Source organism: Anoplolepis gracilipes, chromosome 12 (genome assembly GCF_047496725.1).
Source record: "Anoplolepis gracilipes chromosome 12, ASM4749672v1, whole genome shotgun sequence".
NCBI lineage: Eukaryota > Metazoa > Arthropoda > Insecta > Hymenoptera > Formicidae > Anoplolepis > Anoplolepis gracilipes.
Genome location: NC_132981.1, coordinates 9,325,213 through 9,346,451, shown reverse-complemented (window position 1 = coordinate 9,346,451; position 21,239 = coordinate 9,325,213). Strand labels below are relative to the sequence as shown.

Below are 21,239 nucleotides of genomic sequence, written 5' to 3'. Positions count from 1 at the left end.
ACGATCAGCCAGCCGGTGTTTTCCGGCGACCTTCTCTCACAATCACCTCTATCTCTCTCCCCCTTCTCTATCCAACTCCGTATAGCCTCGCGCTATCCGATATCCCTCGCAATCGCACTGTAAATCGCGCGTTAATCTCGAGGGAAGAGAAACGCGGTAAAAAGCTGGAGCAACGTATATCCTCGGTGATGTCTCGCGCGGGCCGGTCAAGACCACAACAATAGAAGAACCTCGGCGAACGGCGGCAAGAGGGGGACGAGAGAATGTACGTGCGCGCGCGCGCGCGCGCGAACGCGCGACACGAGAGTGAGACGCGGGGTGGGACGGGAGGAAGGGGGGATCGTCGGGCAGGCACCTTCACCCTCGAGACGACGGACGATAGGTCGACCAGGCGGTTAGAGACAAAAGCGCGTTGCTGACGATCGGACGCGAACTGCGATACGCCCGGGCCGCAGTGCTGCCGTCTACTGGCGCCGAGCTTCGCGGAATCCTCTGCCCTCTGCCTCTGCCCCCCCCCCACCCCACCCAAGCCAGCCGCCCGTCGCCCTCTATTCAGGTCCCCTCTTCTTCTCTGTCCCGATACCAGCTACCACCACCCGGCGACCAGCTCGTCGACACTGCACGACGACGGCCGCCGCCGCCGTCGCCACCGCCGCCGCCAGACTTTTCCCCTATCTGCACGAGTAGCGGGGGCCGAACCCTCCACTACTCCCCCCCCCCCTCGCCCCTCCGACGATGGTATCCTAGACTATAATGCTACCCCTGTTTCCCTCTCCCTCTCCAAGCTCGCACGTTCACCGTCCCCGGTGCACGCTCGTCATACAAGCACGAGTGGCGAACAGCAGCCGCCTTCGAGACCAGGAACGTCACGCAAGTGACGATAATATTGCAAACTCAGCAGCCACGGTGATGCATACGTGATAAACTGTCGACCGCCACCGTCTTCTCTTCCTCTTCCTCTCGCATCGCCGTTAGTCTAACTCTCGCTGGCTTATCTATCGAACGTAGATGCCTACCTTCCTCTTTCTCGCGCACGTCACATGTTCAATAGTCCAACTAGATTAGTTATGAAAAATCAACTTGTTGGATTCTCCAAATTCTAAATTTTTTTCTACATATTTTTATCCCTAATATACTTTATCGAAAATAAATCAAGATAGCTTTTATGAAGATTTACATTTCTTTTTGAATGTCTCTCGTATCTTTTCTGCGTATTAATCGCGAGTCGAAGAAAAAACTCTTTCATGAACAAACAATTATAATTAATTGGATTACAACGGTTGTGTGATTCTCCTCTGGAATTTGTCACACATCACTCCAAAAGATCGATATATTTTATCGAAAATTTCAATTACATAAATTGTAACGCTTCTTTAGCGAGAAAAACATATCTATTCGGGAAGTATGTAATTAGGCAAACGCGATCAAACGTCGGTGAGAAATTGCACGCCGGTGAGATATTTAATGGATGATTTCGTAAATATTATGAATTCTTTTTTTTTAACCATGATACATTCAAAACTTTGATTATGCATATCGCTGATATTGTTTGATTAATATTTAAATAATTGATATAAATCATTAAATATTTATTAGTCGAGATATCCTACTTTTATATATTTAAAATACATCAAAAAAGTCTTTTTAAAAAATTAATTCTGAACTTGTCGCAAATTCCAAATAAAAATATCGATATTAAAGTTGTGAAATTTGATTAAATTTGCGTCAAATAATCATTTTTATACATCTATATATATATATCTTCTAAATATGATCTTGTCAAAGTTATATTGAAGCTTCTGATGAATACATTTCACACAGCACGTTTGCAAACTATATATGTCTTAAGCGTCGAGCGTTATCTGAAACTAGTAGATAGATATATACTGCATAATCGCTTTAAATCGGTCTCACGTAACATCAATTTATGCCAAATTATACTATCCGATAACAGATGACATACCTACGTATAATGGTTTTAAGTTACAGGCTCATACGTTTACTTAATGACCGTGCAGTAAATCACGATACAATAAAGCACGTGGCGTTTTTACTCGCTTGATGCAAAATGCGAGTGGTATTATGTTTTAGCACTTTAATACCTTGCGATTATTGAAAGTTACGCTTAATTTTTAAATCAACGTTTAAAAACATAAGAGTTTAATTGTCACGAGTATCACATTCAGCACAGACATAGTTTATCATTAATATTCGAATGTAGCGCATACGAAAATAGAATGTAAATATTATAATATTTATATATGTGAAATATCCAAAAATCCAGTTACGTTCAACATTAATAATCTTGCTAGTTACATTTCGACAGAAGCTCTGAAAATGTAAAATTTGCTTGAATTTAAACGAACAAAAAGCCTTTGTTGATTTAATTTCATTGCCGTAATTTAATTCACAAAAAAATGTTCATTTGCAATCTTTTTCTCTAAAGCTACTACTTTCTGCTTTATTTTAAAATTATAGTATATATATATTTCAATTTTATAAATAAAAAATAAAATGCACACTAGAAAAAAAGTTTGTCAAGATTGAAGAATTTTGATACCATTCTGTGTAGAAATCAAATTTTAATTTTAATGTATCTGCTAAATTTTTCATTCATTTTTCTCTCTTTCTGACATTAAATAAAAAAAAATAATAATCAATTATAATAAAAATAAAATCAAATTAAATCAAATAAAGACGACAAACCTTCTTCTCGCTAAACTCAAGTGTTTTGCGTCTTCTCGATTGTAGGTCAGGATTCCGCGAATATAGCGCATCGTCCTTCATGTTATATCGAGACAATAAGAACTTAACTCCTTCGACTCGATCGAAGCGGAGGGAATATAGATTTCAATCAGGATGGCATTCGGCCATTCGAGTTTGCCGAGTGAAAAACTTTGCAATTTTACGGCGCGTTTCTTAATGCGATGCGCGACGCAGCATTCCTCTACATGATGATTCCGATTTATTCAACCGTGAGACACGATCGACGAATTTCAAAACCGCCATCAAGAGTCGAGCTGGCGTTACGTGCATTCAAAGAGTGACTGCCGAATTATCGGCTTCCGATCACGGTCCTTTTACATCCCGCATATAACACGATTCCACGAAAAGTTTTAACGTTCGAGTAATATACGATGCTGTATTAATCTCGTTTCGCGTTTCCCGAGGCTGCAATTTATTTAAACATTGCGAGATCTGCGATTCGAGCAATTTGGTCGAAATTCGGAATGTATCTTTTTTTTTTCTGTGCTTGGACGATAATAAAATTTTAATGCCATAAAAAATTTTGCACGTAACAGGCGAAATGTGTGTAGAGCTTCGTTAAATTTTTTTCATTATCGGTTGTCTCTTAATTTATTCGTGAAAAAGTAAAAAAGAAAAAAAAAAGAGGCTTTGAAAAAAGCAAGCGTCCAATTTAATCAACAAAAATTACGTGATATTTTATTTATGTGTTATTTAAGTAATCCGAGAGATTTTTAAAGTTTAAAAATCAAGCATCAATCAATCAATGAATGACCTGAATTGATTTATTGTGACATTGAAGTGATGAAGAATTAAAACGTGGTACGTTTACTTTAGCGCGGATCTGAAGCAGATTCGAGGATTGTCAGAATAAAGGGGCACTTTCCTGCTTGCGGCAGGCAATCTGGCACGACGTACATTTACTAATTTCTGCACCGCGTGTACGTGAGCAGAAGCCAGAATTCTAGGCGGAAACCCATTGTGAATCGACGAACCATGAACGAAATGGCTACCTTTACGCTTAGTCGAGTATGGCTACGCGGAATTTATCGGTAATCAATATTGGAAGAAAACGGGGGAAAAAGAACAGAAGGCAGAGAGAGAGAGAGAGAGAGATAGAGAGAGATATAGAGAGACACAGAGAAAGATAGAAATAAAATAAGTGTGTGAAAGAAGAGTATGAACACGCATGTCTCATTGTTTCCATAATTTTTTTATTCGCCAAATTTGAGTGTGAAATATTCCTAATATCTCGATAAATTTCCAATCTCGAACGATAACTCTGTTGACATTCTAAATTTCCTAAATATACTTCGATGCATGAATATTCATCAGTATGTGTAAACAAAAATGATTTATACAAATCAAAACTAGGATATTAATTTTTGAAAAATTGATGTAGCATACTTCGCTTCTACAGTCATATTAATAATAAAGGTTAATTAAAAACAACCAGTACTATATAATATTTCTATGACATAATCCACGAATAAAATAGCAAACGACGAAACGTAATTAAAATAAATTAACAAATTGAAAATGATGTGCATTATTTAAAAAACTAAATTACTAATTTAGATTACCTAATATATTACTTTAAATATATAATTAATTAAATAGACGCAACATTTTTAGATAATATATTCAACGCTAATCATAGTGGTCGAAAATTTAGAAACAGAAACGAGATAATTTTATTTATTCATTATATATCCCCGTAATGTATATGAAAAATTTTGCAGAAATCGTCTTTCCTTTAAATAATCCTGATTAAATATTATCTTTACTAATTATGCAGCAAAATTATTCTTATTTAATCTTCAATAATACAATTACAACCATCTCTTTTTATCTCTCCCTCTCCACTTTTTTTTGTCTTTCTCTCTCTCTCTCTCTCTCTCTCTCTCTCTCTCTCTCTCTCTCTCTCTCACCATTCGCTTTACAAGAAAATTTCTCTTCCGAATCTCCGACATACGTCGTTTTCGCTTTGCTACCATAAAAGCTCCAACCGCTATTCTATTCCCACTGAAATCGACGTAACCATCATACTTCTAAGCATCGACTCGCGACGTGACCTCTCGTCAAACGCCACGATTCCCAACTTTCGACGTCGACCAAAGACGGGAAGCCAGCACAAAGTCGCAACAGAGAAAGAGAGAGCAAGAGAAAGGAAGAGAGAGAGAGAGAGAGAGAGAGAGAGGGGGGGAGGGGGGGGAGAGAGAACCAGGCAGCCGCGCGCGGCGTGGCTTTATTTATGCGGCTTACGAAGTATCGATCCTCACAGAGGCGAGAACGCGGCGCGCCGCCCGTTCGCGGCAATAGTTGGGCCAGCCGGGAACTTTGTTGTTCGACAACTGAAAGTTTCGCGGGGAAACTCCCGGCACAAACAGGTGGAACGGGTGACGAAGGCCTTCTGGCGCCAGCCGCCGCGTAACACTCTAGGTGTGCGACTCTGTATGAATATACACGTGAGAGGATGTGTGCACGCGCGCGCGTCACAGCTTCCCCAGGAGTCTCCCCCAGAATGAGGATAGATGCGCGCGCGTGCCTGTACACATACGTGCACGTATAGAGATACAGGGTGAGAGCAAACGATAGACGCGCTGATGCGAAATGTATACGTGTTTGTGCCACGTTCCTGTTCGCGCATCAACAATATCGCGGATAGAACGACACAAACAGCCCCCCGTAGGATTCAAGGAGACGCCACCAGGGTCAACCCCTTCCCACGTGCACAAGCAGCCGAGAAATAAATGATATCGTCGCGACTCGCGGGACAATTCGATCGGGGAAAATTTCTATCGCACAAATGAGTCGTTAATTTGTCTAAAACGATAATTAAATGACTTTAGCGTAAAAATCATTTACGTCAAAATATTGAGAAACAGATATTTAAAACTATTTTTTGAATTATTTAAAAAAAAAAAAAATTTCGATTTTGAAACTACGGTCGACGATTTATTTCATATAGCATGAAAATGTAAACTTTGTTTATAGTCTACTTGGCGAATTAACTTTTAACTGATCTTTTAATTTTAGAAGTTAAATTTATGAAGAGTTCTACATTTATACCAAGTATTCTGTCATACAGTTATAAATATCAAAAGCTACTAAATATCAAAATCGACAAAAATGACAATTATGTTTTGATGGGTCGATTTTAGCGCGCCAATCTTAACGCAAGTACTTCCATCATCGAGAGTTCTCCGCGCAATTAAACTTTCACGAAAGTTTTTACCAAAGTTGGATTATCTTATATTACGGACGCTTAAACGGAAGTTGCTTGGTACGGGGCGTGTTTGTAGGACACGAGGCAAAATCCAGTTTTGGCGCGACGATTATGCGTGGCAATAATTAACGCTCGTACGAGCAACGGTTCGCTCGCGTTCGCCTCCGATCGTCGATAATGCGCGTATCAGCGAAACCAGACGCATCCCGATCGATGCTATCTGACGAATTCATCTACTCGCCGCGCTGGGGGCTTTAACGCTTTATGCCAGACGGGGTTAACGTTCGATGCTTTAACGATTTAACCGTAAACTTGGCGATGTGTTCTATGACGCATACCTTCGTTCATAAAATACTGTTTTACTTATTATCTTTACATAAAGAAATATTCTCTTTTATTATTATTATTGTTATTATTTTAATAGAAAAAAGTGTCTGATCAATTATTTTTATTTTATTTTCATAAATTTCGAATCTCTTTTAAAAAGAGTCAAACGTAATTCTTTTTAATTTTGTTGCCACTACATCTTATATATTCTTTATTGTATAATATTTAAATTAACATTAAAGAAAACAAATATTTCATTCACTTTGATAATAAATTTAAGTTTTAATAATAAGCGACACGCGACGTAAAAAGCTAGAGGCCATGTACCAATTAAACTTTTTGCAACGTCAAATATATATATATATATAATTCGTCTATATCCTCAACGTCATAAGACATAAAGAGAATGGAAGAGAAAAGACGGAACAGGCTGTCTGGAATTCACTTCGCACGACAAACTGGGGTAAGACCGAGGACAACGAGCAAGCAAGACATTCTGAAGGACTCGCGAGAAACTTCTTACTCCACTCGACGGGCAGATTTCTATGATAAAGAGGAGAAAGAGGGCGGTAATCCGTGACACAAAGTCGGATACGTTTATACTTGACGGGATTTTCCCGCAGATTCAACGCAAAATTAACCAATTTGCAGGGTGATGTTTTGTGTTAGCCCGGCCGGATAGATAGGTAGGTAGGTAGGTAGGTAGGTAGATAGGCAGGTAGGGGTGTGTTTCGCGCCAACCATCCGGCATTGCTCACCCCCAACGCCCTTCCGTCCGTAGCCCTTCGTGCCGCCACCACCCCGGCGGCGCCGGTGGATGGTCCCCACCCGCGTGACCTGCCCGAGAATCAATACAGCTACCGACCGCCGCCCCAACCCCATCCAGCCAGCCAGCCACCCCGTGCCCCACCTACCTTCCACGCTACGCATCCTCTTACACCATTCTCGGATGCCGATTCCCATTCTGGGTTCGCAGCACCGAGCCACGCCGTCGTCCCCCTCATCCTATTCCCCCGAATTCTCGGCTGTGTTTCTCTTTCCATCACTCTCACCCTCGCATCCCCACCGTCGCGCTCTGTCTCTTCGTGCCATTACCCTTCCTGTTTCTCCTCATCATCCTTCCCTCTGCCCGCTTGCATCATTCGTTCGTTATTCCTCACTCTCCCTTTGTCCCTCTTCCCCTCTCAACATGCCACAAGGTTTAGCCGTTTCCCTTGGGCTGGTGTGCAGACTCGGCCAACCACCCCTATTGGCCAAACGATCCTCTAAAACGGCCGGGACCGGGAAAGCGTAAAAAGAAGATGAGAGGGCAGGAACGAGAGCAGCAAAAGAGATGGAAAAAGAGAGAAGTGTGGGAAAAGGAAGCAAGAGAAAGCTTACGAGTCGATCATATCAGGTGAACTTGAGCGAGTCCGAGGGAAATTGGCGACCAGCCAACTGCTCTGAACCAGAGCGAGGGAGGGGGGTGCTTGCCCGATATTTACTGGTTCGAGTAAATCGAATCTCCCTGTGAGAGAAGTTAGTATCGAGAGACAGTGGTGTAGTTGAGCACGAATCCCCTCGTCGTGCTTTAACGAAACTTCAAAACCGAAATAATTCGCGATTGCGATCCTCATGTGTTATATTATTTATTTGTTTCTAATTTTTTTTATCGAAGAGTACTTTCGCGATAGAAAACACTATGAGAAAAATCGATCCGTCGCGACCGGTAATTAATACATGACTCAGTAATTAGAAACTAGTAATTGCAAACACATTTAAAATTCTGCCGTATTTTTAGTCATCGAAAACAGTGTCATAGTATTTAATAGAAATTTTATTACAAAAATATTATATTATACGTTAAATATTATTCATTCCAAAAAAACGACAATTGCGTCCAAAAATGATTCCAATGGCATTCGTATGTTTGCTTCTTATCTCGTTTAATTAAATTTACTATACGTAAAAAATAATCAATACTATATAAAAAAGGGGGAAAAAGAATTCCATTGGGACGTCCCTGAAAATAGTTGTCGTGAAGGTTGGATTTGCCCGGGATTTCTGGAGAGCGCGAAACTTTCGCTCGCTCGCGGGACTTGTTTCGAGGATTTAACCGCGTTTGCGAGAGAGTCCGAGAGTACGCGAGGACGAGTATTACCGTTTATACGAAAGTTGCGATCGCTGCGGGAACGCTGTTGCGCACTTTGCGGCGCGAGGACGACTCGTAATTGAAGTCTCGATCCGGGTATTCATCCAACGCGGAAAGATGTTTGTGAGTTTAATGAGAAATGAGGGAAATGACGGTCGAAGAGAAATTATGGAAAGATCCTCGTCCTCGTCCTCGTCCTCGTCCTCTTCCTCTTCCTCTTCCTCGTCCTCCTTTTCTCTCTTTCTCTCTTTCTCTCTCTTTCTGCTGCAGACACGGCTTTATCCCGCTGCGAAAGTAATCGAGGTCACGACTCGAGAGCACGAAGTATGAGTAGTGCTAATAAAGGAAGGAACAAAAATCTTCCAGTAGGATAACGAGTAGTTATCATTTGCAAAAAAGGGAAATTTTATAATTTAAAACAAACACATTCCTCAATCTCACTTTTCTACAAAAGTCGTTTCTTACGAAATTTGATATCAAGATTTAATTTTAATTTTAAACAATTATTACAAATATAAAGAAATTTGTTCAAATTTGTATGGAAGTTTCAAGTATTTAAAATTAACCCTTACCCCGTATTGTTATTTTTGGCATCTTCAGCGTATTTTCGATAAGTTTATTAATATGTAAAAGTGTTTGAAAAAATCTGAAAAAATCTGAAAAAATGTATATACCTTCTTTGAACATTCTAAATAAAGATTAAAATAATAAATTTGAAAAATAATTTACATACTTAAATATATTATTTTATGATTATTTGTTTTCGAAAAATTGACGTTGTTAGAAAAACCACGGACAAAAATGAGCCACCAATATGGAATAAGGGTTAAATTTGAACGTTTCAGAGCCTCTTAAATACACAACGTAAGATGTTTAATCATTATATCTTCTATCTCATTTATCACTGTTAAATCGATTATACGTTATTCCACTTGGAATTTAAAAGAATCGTAAACCAATTTTAAGAACCACGAGAGAAAAAAAAAAAAAAAAAAAAAAAAAAAAACAAAGTCATGATGATTGATATTTCAAAGGCGAATGTTTCTTCGTCGGCGCAGCCTCTCTCTCTTTCGTCTCGTAAACTCTCCTAACGATCGTCTTCGAGAAATATCCTCGGCAAGCCTCTCTCGCAAGCGAGTTCCATTACGTGGCAGTAGTCGCCAAGGTTTAATCCCTTTCCGCGAGTTTTCGAACTCGTATAAGCCAGCCTAGAAATTTCCGACGTCGCGCGTCGCCCGCGGACCAAAGTACTCGACATGACTCATGAATTCTACTATCACGAGCGAGACGAAAGTTTACGCGCAGCTTACGATGTTCCTGCATGCATCGTGAAAAGACAAACGCAACGGAAAGTTTATAAGCGAGCGTTCCCTCGATTTTAATTCGCGAGCTGTTACAAGCACTATGCTCATGTCAGAGTAATTGCTCTTTTCTCATCCGACAATTATCTAAAAAAAAAAAAAAATGTGTAATCGAAACATAAAGATCTATAAATCCTATTAAAATTTATATATATGTATAAAAGTTTTACATTTATATAAATTTATAGTTTAAAAATTTTTTTTTTAATTTACAGGAATAGTTATATACATGTATATATGTAACTATAAATCTCTCACACTGTTGAAGATAATCGCTTAGAATGTGTTCGACGATTTATATAAACTCAATATCATCAATCTGAGATAATAGAACCCATGGCAAATAAACATGTTATTAAAATCTCATTTTGAAAAGCGATTAACCTTGCATAAACCTCGGTCATGCACGAGTATACGAATTTCATGCACGCGCGAAAAAAAAAGAAAAAAAGAAAAAAAGAAAAAAAGTGTTTCTTAATGTCCGGATAATGCGCAATCTTTAACGGTTCACTGATGACTGGAAAGTTGTAAAAATACGATTTAACGTAGCAAATTGTAAGAGATCTAATTGCGGAAATTGCGACGATAACTTTCCCACCTTTTGCACCAACGAGTAGAATAATCCATGAAAACTCATGGATATACATGGCGGACTATCGTCAGCCAGACGATGGCTGGTGGAAAATTAGAAACGGCAATCAGAAGTTGCCATCGAATTATTCGAGCTTGATGGCCGCTTTAAAAGAACTATCCGCCCGCTTTGACAATTCCGAACTTTCTATCGTTAATGCGCGATTCTCTTTTAACACCCGATTCTCGCGAGTTTGCGAGAAGCCGCCTTTCGAACAAGTTATTTCTACTTCCTAGATTTCTTCGTACTTTGGGGAAACTTGGCGGAAACTTTGCGCGAAATTCGCTCCCTTCGATCCTACAATGCCTTTTAATGCGAAAGGGGCTTTCGTAGTCTCTCTCTCCTTCCCCTTACTCCTCTCGTCTCGCTCGTCTTTCAAGGGGCGTTCATAAATCATTTTCTTTCGTCGCGAAATCCATCTCCGCCCTGTGATTATCCTTGCAACCGGAGCAAGGTGGAAACCAGCCAAGGAATTACTTTCTTTCGTGACCTTTGCCGTGTGGTGGAATGTACCAAGCCGTCGATGAATTGCGCTCCGCTAAATCCCGAGACGAATGAACGAAATGTCCGACGCGAAACTAAATCGAATCCGCTTAAGCGAAGAATACAAGATGCTCGAGGATTACTCAACGTTCTTTTCGTTGTACGGTAAATTCCATTTCTCTTTACAGCTTTACTGATTTTTCTTTAAAGAGAATTGAATGGATACTCATTATTTGCAATTATTTTTTGCATTAAATACGTACACTATTAAATTTTACGTTTCTGCAAAAATAATATTACCTAAAAATTATTATCTAAAATTTACTGTAAACAAAATAAGAATTAATTTATCTTATTATGACTTCCTTTCTTTTATATACTTTACATATACATTATATATATAATTACTACTATATTAGTGTATTACTATAGGATTGCGTTTAATTTATACCTTAATTATCATGCGCAACGATGAGCATATCATGTTACAGCGAGATCTTCTTACTCGATTTAAAATGGATGTCTGTATGTATTTAGGTAAGAGTATCTCTTCGCACTGGAAATATACCGTGGAATAAATCGATATAAATGTGACATTCAAGTGGCATCGGTTATTTTCGCATGAGATTATAACCGTGTATTTTAAAGTATACGATATTATCGCATCTCTCACTGTGGAATCAGAAAAAGACGACGCCACGGCATTACTTAATTATATCTCGGAGGGAGTAATAACGATTTCATGTCAACGCAGAACGCGATTCCGGGCAGAATATGCAATTACGATCGCCGTTATTCTCGTCACACTCGTGTAGATAGCGGAGATAGCAGATCCAGCGCCATCGAGACGATAAATCGCGAGATTTATATCGACAAATTTGACAACATAAGCCGCGGAATAGAACTGGTTGATCCCGGAGAACAATGCCGAATTGGCATCTGATTTGCATTTGTGAAAAGAGTAAAATACTCGTTCCATCCGTATTAATTAACTCTCCGTAGTGAGAGCGATAGAGAGAAAAAGAGAGAAATCCGTTATTTCCAGAGAATAATACAATAAATCACGGCATTCAATACAGTACGAAGTCGTCAGTCGTCACATATTTAATAGAAAGATTGTGAAATTGATTAAAATTTTAGACATTTCGCGACAAGATGGACATTTTAAAAAATAAATCTAATTTTATAAATATCAGTAAATTGTTTTGTCGTATCATATAATTTCACAATAATAAAACACTATAAACATTCTACCCGATTTCTATTACAAAAAAAATTTTTTTAAATTGCATGCTCTGTATTCGAAATAAAATTTACTGAAAAACTGAAAATTTAAACTTTCTACATCCACTCGATACATCTCAAAATTTACAAACTCGGCAAAATAAATGAATTATAATAAGAAAAATGTGAAATATATATTTGTGGCAAAGGCTTTGCGAAAAGTAGGGCGTGACTCATGACGAAACGCACTTGCAAAAAAAAGTCGGCAAACAGGTATTCCCGAATGGGTATTTTTGATCTGGTATCAGTGTCGCAACCTGACTGTTCGTTCGTCTACTTCGACAATCATGTTACCTTGAATCCGGAAGTGCACGTACCTACATCTCTCGCAAAGAGAAATTCAGCACGCAAGTACGACAACTATGCCCTCGATCTCGGAAAATCGAGCAAAGGGAAGACGAAAGATAAAGAGAGAGAGAGAGAGAGAGAGAGAGAGAGAGAGAGAGAGAGAGAGAGAGAGAGAGAGAGAGAGAGAGAGAAAGGGAGAGAAGGTGGAGTATTCGCGTACACGACGGAAGTCGGCCGCTAAGGTAGCAACGGATTCTATTCTGGGCTTCCCGATTCCTGAAAGCCCGAGGGTGCTGCAAGCTCGATTTTATTGATTTCCCGCGTTAAAGGGAAACGCTCGATACGCGTAGGCATTGCTTTGTACATCGAAAATACAAGCAGGAAGCTTGACAAATGTTTCCTCGATAACTTCTATTTGACATGACTCACACTCACTTATACTTTATATGAGCTACTATAGAAATAGACAGGCTATTTATATGTGCGTACACATTTCATATCGCAATTAATTGATTGATAATCATTGCGCTACGTTTATGTAATGTCCCCAATGCTTTAAAATAGTTTAGAACTTTCAGAAAAAAAGTTTCAAAGAAATATGAAAGCTTTGTCGTTTAAACATCTGTAGTTTTATACAACAAATACTCAATATTCCTGAATATTAGAGTACTTGAAAATTATTTCGTTTACTTTTTCGAGCACTATCATTTTGGAGTATTAAGCATTTCCATTGTGTCTATAAAAAAGATATCAAACATATGGTTTCTAACAATGACGTTATTAAATTCCATTAAAGATACGAAAAGATTATTAATGTTCCATTCTCTGTACACCTGCTTATCTATAAGCTCAGGTAACACAACAACTCTTGACAATAACTAAAAGACGATTATGACATCGATGATAATATATTATTTTCTCTTTCTCTCTTTCTCTCCGCACAAATATCTCAATAAATTATTAAACAAAATTAAATAGAAATGTTTTGATAAATGCATAAATATCTATGGTAAAAATCTACCATTCCTCCGCTCAAATTTCGAGTATATACAGCAAATCCGGCAACTAACGAGAGTAAAACGTGATCGATGATACTTGTCTCGAGTGTTCGCGCGTCGACAACATATGTCGTAAACGTATGCGACGAAATACGTGTTGCGAGAGCGCAACATCGAGACGCGATTACCGGCGGCGGTTTCCTTTTAAACCGGTCCGATTGCAATTACGGTTTACCACGTGACAACCGCACGCTATCGTCACGCGTGGAGCTGTTTGTTTCGACGCAACAGATCACGCGCCTTAATTCATGATTCGGTCGCGCGAATTATTTTCTCATTATCGCTGATATCGACTAGTGTTTTTCGATTAACACTATTTCAACGTTATAGATATTTTTTTTTACTGTTAAGATTAATACCAATCTAACTTACAATGAATACGCCTTCTACAGAAAACGAAGAAAATTTTTGAGACTCTTTAAAATTTGGATAATTTATATCATTTTACCTTTTGCAATACTATTTTTCCGCGACATATTTTTATGATTTAAACGTTGGCGAATTTTCAATTACATACAATATGTATATGTTTACAGAATCCAATAATTTGATATAACATAGAAACTATAGAGGCACGAGATTGTTCGAATTATTATTAAGAGGGTTTTGTTATGAGCATGAATTAGATATATTGCATGCGTGACATGATATGAGAAATATGCATCGATATATTATATCTCCTGTTTATAATACTCGTTGATCGTACATTATATGCAGAACGTTTAATAATAGAACGAAATTAGATTTCACTCACCACCACGAGCGCGTGCGTCAAAGCAGTCGATGACCTCGACCTCCTCGGTGTCATGCCGACGACCTCGCCCCTCATGATACTCTCGACGACTGCATAACAGACAAAAAAACAAAAATGTATTTCAGCACGCTTCGCAATTTTGTGTTCCATTTATTCGACAATATTGTTTACAAAGTTACGATTACATTAGCACAATTTTTTAAAAAATGAAAAAATTGCTTTATGTTCGCGCAGCGATCATTTAATTAAGTAATATTAAACAGCACACTGTAAAGATGTACGATGTGTATATTCAATAAAATTTTTCAACATTATTTTTTACATAAATATTTCTTAATATGATAATAATGCAGTATCTTTTATAACTAAATTAAGATTAAATATATTAAAAATTTTCCGATATAAATTTAATCGCTACTTTTTATCAATTAAAAAGTTTCTTACCTCCATCGCCAATCAGTCGCATTTGTACTAAAGTAGGATCCTCGTTGTGATCTTCGAGGACCGTGTCATCGGTGACAGTCAAATCCTGAAAGTGCATTAATCAGATCAAGAGACATGATATGTAAACAATGAGTAGTAGTCAACGTATTGTAAACGAACGGTATTTTCTGTTTACACTTAATTGATTCGTCTAATACGTCTTCAATTTCAAGACTGATTCGAGAACGTCGTTGGTTATCTACAGCAAAAGTAAAACATAGACACGAGCATTAGACAAACTTGATATTTTGTTTGTAAAAAATTTATGAAACGTGTTATAAACACCTTTTCCGATCTATGGATATTTGTTTTGATACATTCGAAACATATACTATCCGTATATAAAATATTTGTTTGCGCATAATTCGCAGGCAATGTATGCTCAAGTATATCGTCCGCGTATGTGTCCGCAGATATATGTTACAAAGAATGTATGTAGATGTGTATGAAATATTAGAATTTTAAACTGTTTCAAAAACAGAGACTTATAAAAGTTTTTAATTTTAAAGACAACATAATAATAGCAATATAAATCGAGAAATTCAGATTCGCCGGTCTCGATCACTTTCTAAATTTTATTCGCGATTCAAAAAGACTCTATGTATATGTTCTGTACGAGCACTGATCGTTTTTTATTCTTCTGAGAATTTTTGTGATTTACTTGGCGGATTGCAAAGCGTTTATCTGTCAATTTGCGGGTCAGAGATCGATGGTCTGGCTTCTCGTTAAGAGCCATCACGATCGACGCCTCTCCTTGTCAATGCGCTTAATTGATCAGCGGCGAGACGGAATCGTCTGCTTGTTGCGAGATACGCGAGATGAGGCGATTGGATTCATACCATTTGTGTACACGTGAACGTGATTTCCGACAAAATCAATTTTTATCTTCTCGCTCTTATTGACAACATTATTATGGTTATAATTAAAACTTGAAACTTTTGCAGATTGATGTAGAATGTATCTATCAAACTGTACCAATGCTAAGCAATGCGAGATTATCACTTTGACAAGATACAATCATAATATAATTTTTAAGAAATGTATATAAAAAAAAAAAATTTCTTAGAGTTAAGCCACATAAAAGAAATAAGATAAAAATATTCATTTATAATTATTAAGCCTGCAAAATTTCACATTGATTAAAATTAATTGTATACAATGGAAAACAATATACATCCCATATATTTTGATGCATCCTTCCGTCATCTCTTCGCGATATTTCATTAAAATCTTTATCCGTGAGACAAAGTGAGAACAAAGAATATTCAAATAAACTTCAACAGGCAAGCGATTCGATTTCGCTAGCACTCTCAAGGAATATTCGAGGCAGACATATATACAAAGGGAAAAAAAGACAAAAAAGAAAAAGTGTGCGGAGCGACAAAAGCTTCCTCAGACAACCCGATATTTTATGTTCCTTCGCCCTTCGATTCCTGCACCTTTTCCGGAACGTTTCCTCGTCGTCGACTATTTCAGGGATTTAGTTTTCCAATAGGAATGCCGCGACAGTGCCAGGATAAATTATCGGAAGCTTCCTCGCAAAGCAAGACGAGGAGAATTACTTTCGCGACGATGCGAGTTCGCCATTCGTTTTTTTTTTATATTAAGATATTTAACGATAAAAATATCGAAGAAAAAAATTGAATTGATTGAATCATTCCGAGATACTGTCACATTTTTCTTTAGCATGTTAAGAAAAATCAATGTAAATTTATAATTTTATCAGTTAATGTATTTGTGAAAAATTATAAAAAACTATGTGTTAAAAACTATTATTTTAAATAATAAACAAAACATTTAGTTTTAATGAAATAAATAAGTATACAGTTGTGAAAAAATATTAAGTAAAAAATACAATAAAAATAGAATGTTCTAATATACACGTAACATTTCGAAATATTACATTTAATTTCTTATAATTTTCCACGTGACAAACATATAACTGAACAATTTACTGAAACAAATACAAAGCACATTTGAAAACTAGATAGGGTATAACTGACTGTTGAACAATTAATTGCAGAATTGTTTGTTGCTAAAACTGAAACTCTTTCTTTAATTCTCGACCTATTTTTAATCTGAAACAAATAAATTGACCCAAATTGATAAAGAGTTTTCAAAAATAGAACAATCTAATTTCATAAAAAAATATTAAATAAAATTTTTAATCTCTTTTCTTATTTCGATTTTAATTTGCAGCAAAGTCAAATTTATGTTAAGAGTCATTAAAATAGAAATTTCGAAAATAGCTAAAATGACCTGGAGAATTAGTTATTTGTCCAAACGACATTTCTAATATCATCGCGAATCCGAACCTCTTTCGTAAATATTACATATTATTCGTATACTGACGCTGAATGTTGCCAAATTTAAAATTGGACTAGAAATCAAAAGATCGCAAGATTGTTCGGGAATCTCTCAAGCTGCTATAAAATACTTTTTATCTATCGATAATAGACATAATATTTATTATCTAACCAAAATCTTACCTTAGTGGACTCATTATAACCGACGATCACGGCTGTGTACCATTGTGTGGTGCCTTCTGCACGATAAACTTCGACCCTAAAACCGACCAGGACGCTAGGCGTAGTCAGTAGGATCCTCTGACCGTCCTGCATCTCGGCCCATCTCCTAACAGCGTTTCCCCAGGGCATCGTTCCCTTAGTCAGCTCCCAGTCCTGCTGCAAAGACGAGCAAAAAAGGCCAAGATTAAAGCTTCGTTCGTAGAACTCGATTAAGAAGAAAAGTGGACTATTCCTCTACTTCCAGAAGTCCGTGATTTTGAAAAAAAAAATGAGGAAAAAATAAAAATCCATGCAACTTGATAAGAGCTAATAAAGGAGATAAAAATTTCAAGGACTGAGGGCATGTTTTTCCTTTAATATGTCTTATATATATTTTTAATTTTAAAATAGAATTTATAAATTTATTAAAAATAAGTTTAAGAAATTAGCTATAATTTTACGAATTTTAAAAGAATACTTTAAATAAATTAATATTTCAAATAAAAATATAGAGGACAATTGAAAAAGATAACAATACATTGTACATTGTTTTTATATATAACAAATTATAAGATATATCTTTGTAGATGACAGTAATAAACGACTCTATTATCAAGTTATATATGCAAGTGTATCATCTTAACAAATATACTTTCGACTGTATATAACGTTGTTGCTTGCATGTGCTAAACAAAAAGGTTGCATACATTCAATCTCTTTTGTGCACGACTCTGTTTTTATGTTGCATGTACGATTATAATGTATTGCAGGTATAACGGAAAATAGCGCGTTAAAACTCGAGATATCAAATCAGTTTAGATGAACTCCAGAGAAATGTGATATTATCACATTCATTACAATCTATAAAATCTATAAAATCGATATGAGTGAATGTTTTATTAACACACGTAAGAATATCGTCTTCCGAGAAATTAGATTCCATAGAAATTAGCGTTCGAATATTTAATATTCCTTTCTTATCGATTCTATAATTGGATATAAATATCTCGATAATTTTCAGCACACATGCACAAATTCGAGCATTAATGGAAATGCGATTTCGGAAAACGTTAATTATTAGTTCAGCGATTACTTTCTCAAACTATAAATCGTCGTAACTCATATATGGAATATTTTGTACTTGTATTATCGATATTATCGAAGATATTAATTTTTGAACGACATGCAAAATAATAGCGCGATAATCTTCCCCAAAATATATGAACATTTTCTACGCAATTTTCTACATATTTATAATAAATACATTAATAGTAATATAAAGAGGAATTATTATTGATATTAGATTCAGAGAATACGATGTCAATCTTCATTTTTCTTTCGTGATCGCTTTCTTCGATGACGAATATGCATTCGAGCGAGAACATAGTTCGTATTCACGTTACTATTACACCGTTACGTCAGACACGCGTTATGCAATCGCTTGCACAGCGTGACGGCGCGAGGCGTGTTAATAGCAGTAATACAACGGCAATTAGAACGTTATTACCAAAGCGTCGAAAGCACTTAATGTCTGCGCAGTCTTCGTGAACGCGATTCACGAGATACCTTATATGACAGAATCCCGGAGAAGAGGAAAGATAGTCATTTTTCCTTTCTCTCTTTGACTTGATTTATTCTCCTTTTTAATTTTGAATTAAATTCTGAATTTCAATCTGTGACGCAAGATATTAAATTAAAAAAGTTAAAAACATAATTAACAAGAAATTAATTTGTCAGCGAAAATGAAAGCTTTATCAAATTTTTTTACTGACAGGAAATCGTATTTAAATTTGTCAAGTTAACAGATAGAGAGAAACGTAATCGAAAGTTAAGGTACTCTGTAAAAGGGAATGACCGCGACCTCGCGACAGAGAGAATATTACGGTTCAACCAGATTTAATGACATAAGCTTAACTTTGTTTCCAAGCCGTTATTATCTTATGCCCTTTACGATTTGTGTATTTTTCCAACTTTTCTTTGATTATTTCTTGAACCCTCATTATTTTAATGAATCGAACGAAATAAATGCTTGAGAGATGATGAAAAGGCAGCCTCGTACAGTCGAAGAGAATTACGCAATTATGCGAATAATAATTACTTTGTAAGACTGGAAATATAATGCATATCTCTCAAACTCAATGTACGTTGCAAGTTGGTATCTCCAACATTAATATTGTAAAGTGCACCGTAAACTCTTTGCAGAGTGCTAAGTATTATAATTAAAATTACGTCAGTTTTATTGCGCTTCATACTGAATACTTTAATATTCCATGGAAACTTTACAAGATAACAAAAAGCAATTAATTAAAAATATTTTAATTGTGTAGTACTTGTCTTAGAGCATTTATTGACATATCGTAAAAATATCATGAATTTCAAACGGAGCTTTATTATCATCTTCATTTGTAAAAAAAAAAATTTATTAAGGTTTTTTTTCAAATTGTAATTATCTATCTTCGAAAACAGAAAAAAGCATTAAAAGAATATTAATTAAAAAATGCTCTGGTCTCTCTCAACAATCATATATACATAGTAATCTTCCGCTAAGCAAGATGACATTCATATAAGAATACTCTTCACATACATCGTGCAACGTTTGTATAAATGTACGCACATGTACACATACACATATACAGTATTTTCCGTCTCTAAATTATCATTCAAATTATCTTCTCGTACGAGAGAACTGTGTAAACCTCTGTATATATGTATGCGTGCACATACATTGGTCGCTTTGCTTCTCGTGATTTTCTCGTTCATCATAAACGAAAGTGGTTGCATGTAGCCGACAACTGCCGTCCGGCCTCGGTATCGTTTGTAATCATTGTAAAGTCATTCCACGTGCTTAGGAGAAGGCTCATTTATCGCGGAGTATAATCGGTAGAAGATTTCGCGCAACATATGGCATCCCTGTATGGAGACGCTCGTTGCAAAGCGGCTCGCAAAATATATATTTCCATTCAAACGTTATCATCGAAGATTGATACCGAATAGGAATAACGTTCGTCTGAGCATATCGTGTACCAATTATAATATGAAAATGACGCAAGTCAATCTCACCTCTGTTAAATTATAATTTTTTTGGGGAAGCGCCAGAACTCTATTAGTTTTATCGAAATTTTCAAAATGAGATGCAGAAGTGTCGGTCTCAGAGTCGATGAGATTATCAGTCGCTGAATTATTTGTACGCGCGATAATTTGATTCAGAAACGTCATTCGGTATACATGAGATATATCAAAAAGTCAGCGAATCATTCGTTCCTTATTTATGGATTACGATCTCAGATTATTAACCGCTTGCTCGAATGATCCGTTTCCCTGGATTTCTCTCTATCAAAAAGAGCGCAGACCAAATTTCATCTCCAATCATATTCTCACACAATCTTAGCTCTCTCCACAATCGCGAAATGGAATTTTCAAGTGGAACCTATTTCACAGTGTGATAAAATCAATTTTTTATATATGTACATATTTATAAAGTTCTTAAGTTTAATTAATGTATCAAATACGAAACGGAGGCAATTTTTTTCACAGTAAATCTTAAAATTTTTATCATTTCAGTGCAAGAAGTATATGTAAAAATTTTTTATAAAAAATATTGTAACGAAAGCTTTTCCGCTATTGACACAATTCATTTTTATATACAATATAATATTTTGAAGAAAAATAAATACTGTATGTTTATATTACGTATGAGTTAATCCCCCAAAAAAATAATATAAAAAATGAAAAATAATAAGCTATAGCATCTTTTTGTTTTATACAAAATATGCTTCTCTTAAATATTAGATTCTACAAAATTATATATGTTAACATTTATCATCACGATTATTTCTCGTTTTCTCAAGTGAACTCTACCATTGTCTTACACGCACACGCACACGCACACGCACACACAAAATCGACCCCAAATATCTCTTAAAATGAAAATTATCGGTCGGAAAATCACGGGCCATAT

The 21,239-nt window shown here is 36.5% G+C and overlaps 1 protein-coding gene across 5 annotated transcripts in view; it reads right to left on the bottom strand.

Moving 5' to 3' along the window:
- The window catches only part of Kdm3 (Lysine demethylase 3), a 278,486-nt gene that overhangs the window by 198,968 nt on the left and 58,279 nt on the right, over nt 1-21,239 (bottom strand). For all 5 annotated transcript variants that reach the window (XM_072903705.1, XM_072903707.1, XM_072903706.1 and 2 more), the window contains exons 4-6: nt 17,264-17,458; nt 14,736-14,820; nt 14,292-14,380 (exon numbers count right to left, since the gene is read on the bottom strand). In XM_072903705.1, the coding sequence (XP_072759806.1) occupies nt 14,292-14,380; nt 14,736-14,820; nt 17,264-17,458 (369 nt within the window). The remainder of the gene's footprint in view (nt 1-14,291; nt 14,381-14,735; nt 14,821-17,263; nt 17,459-21,239) is intronic.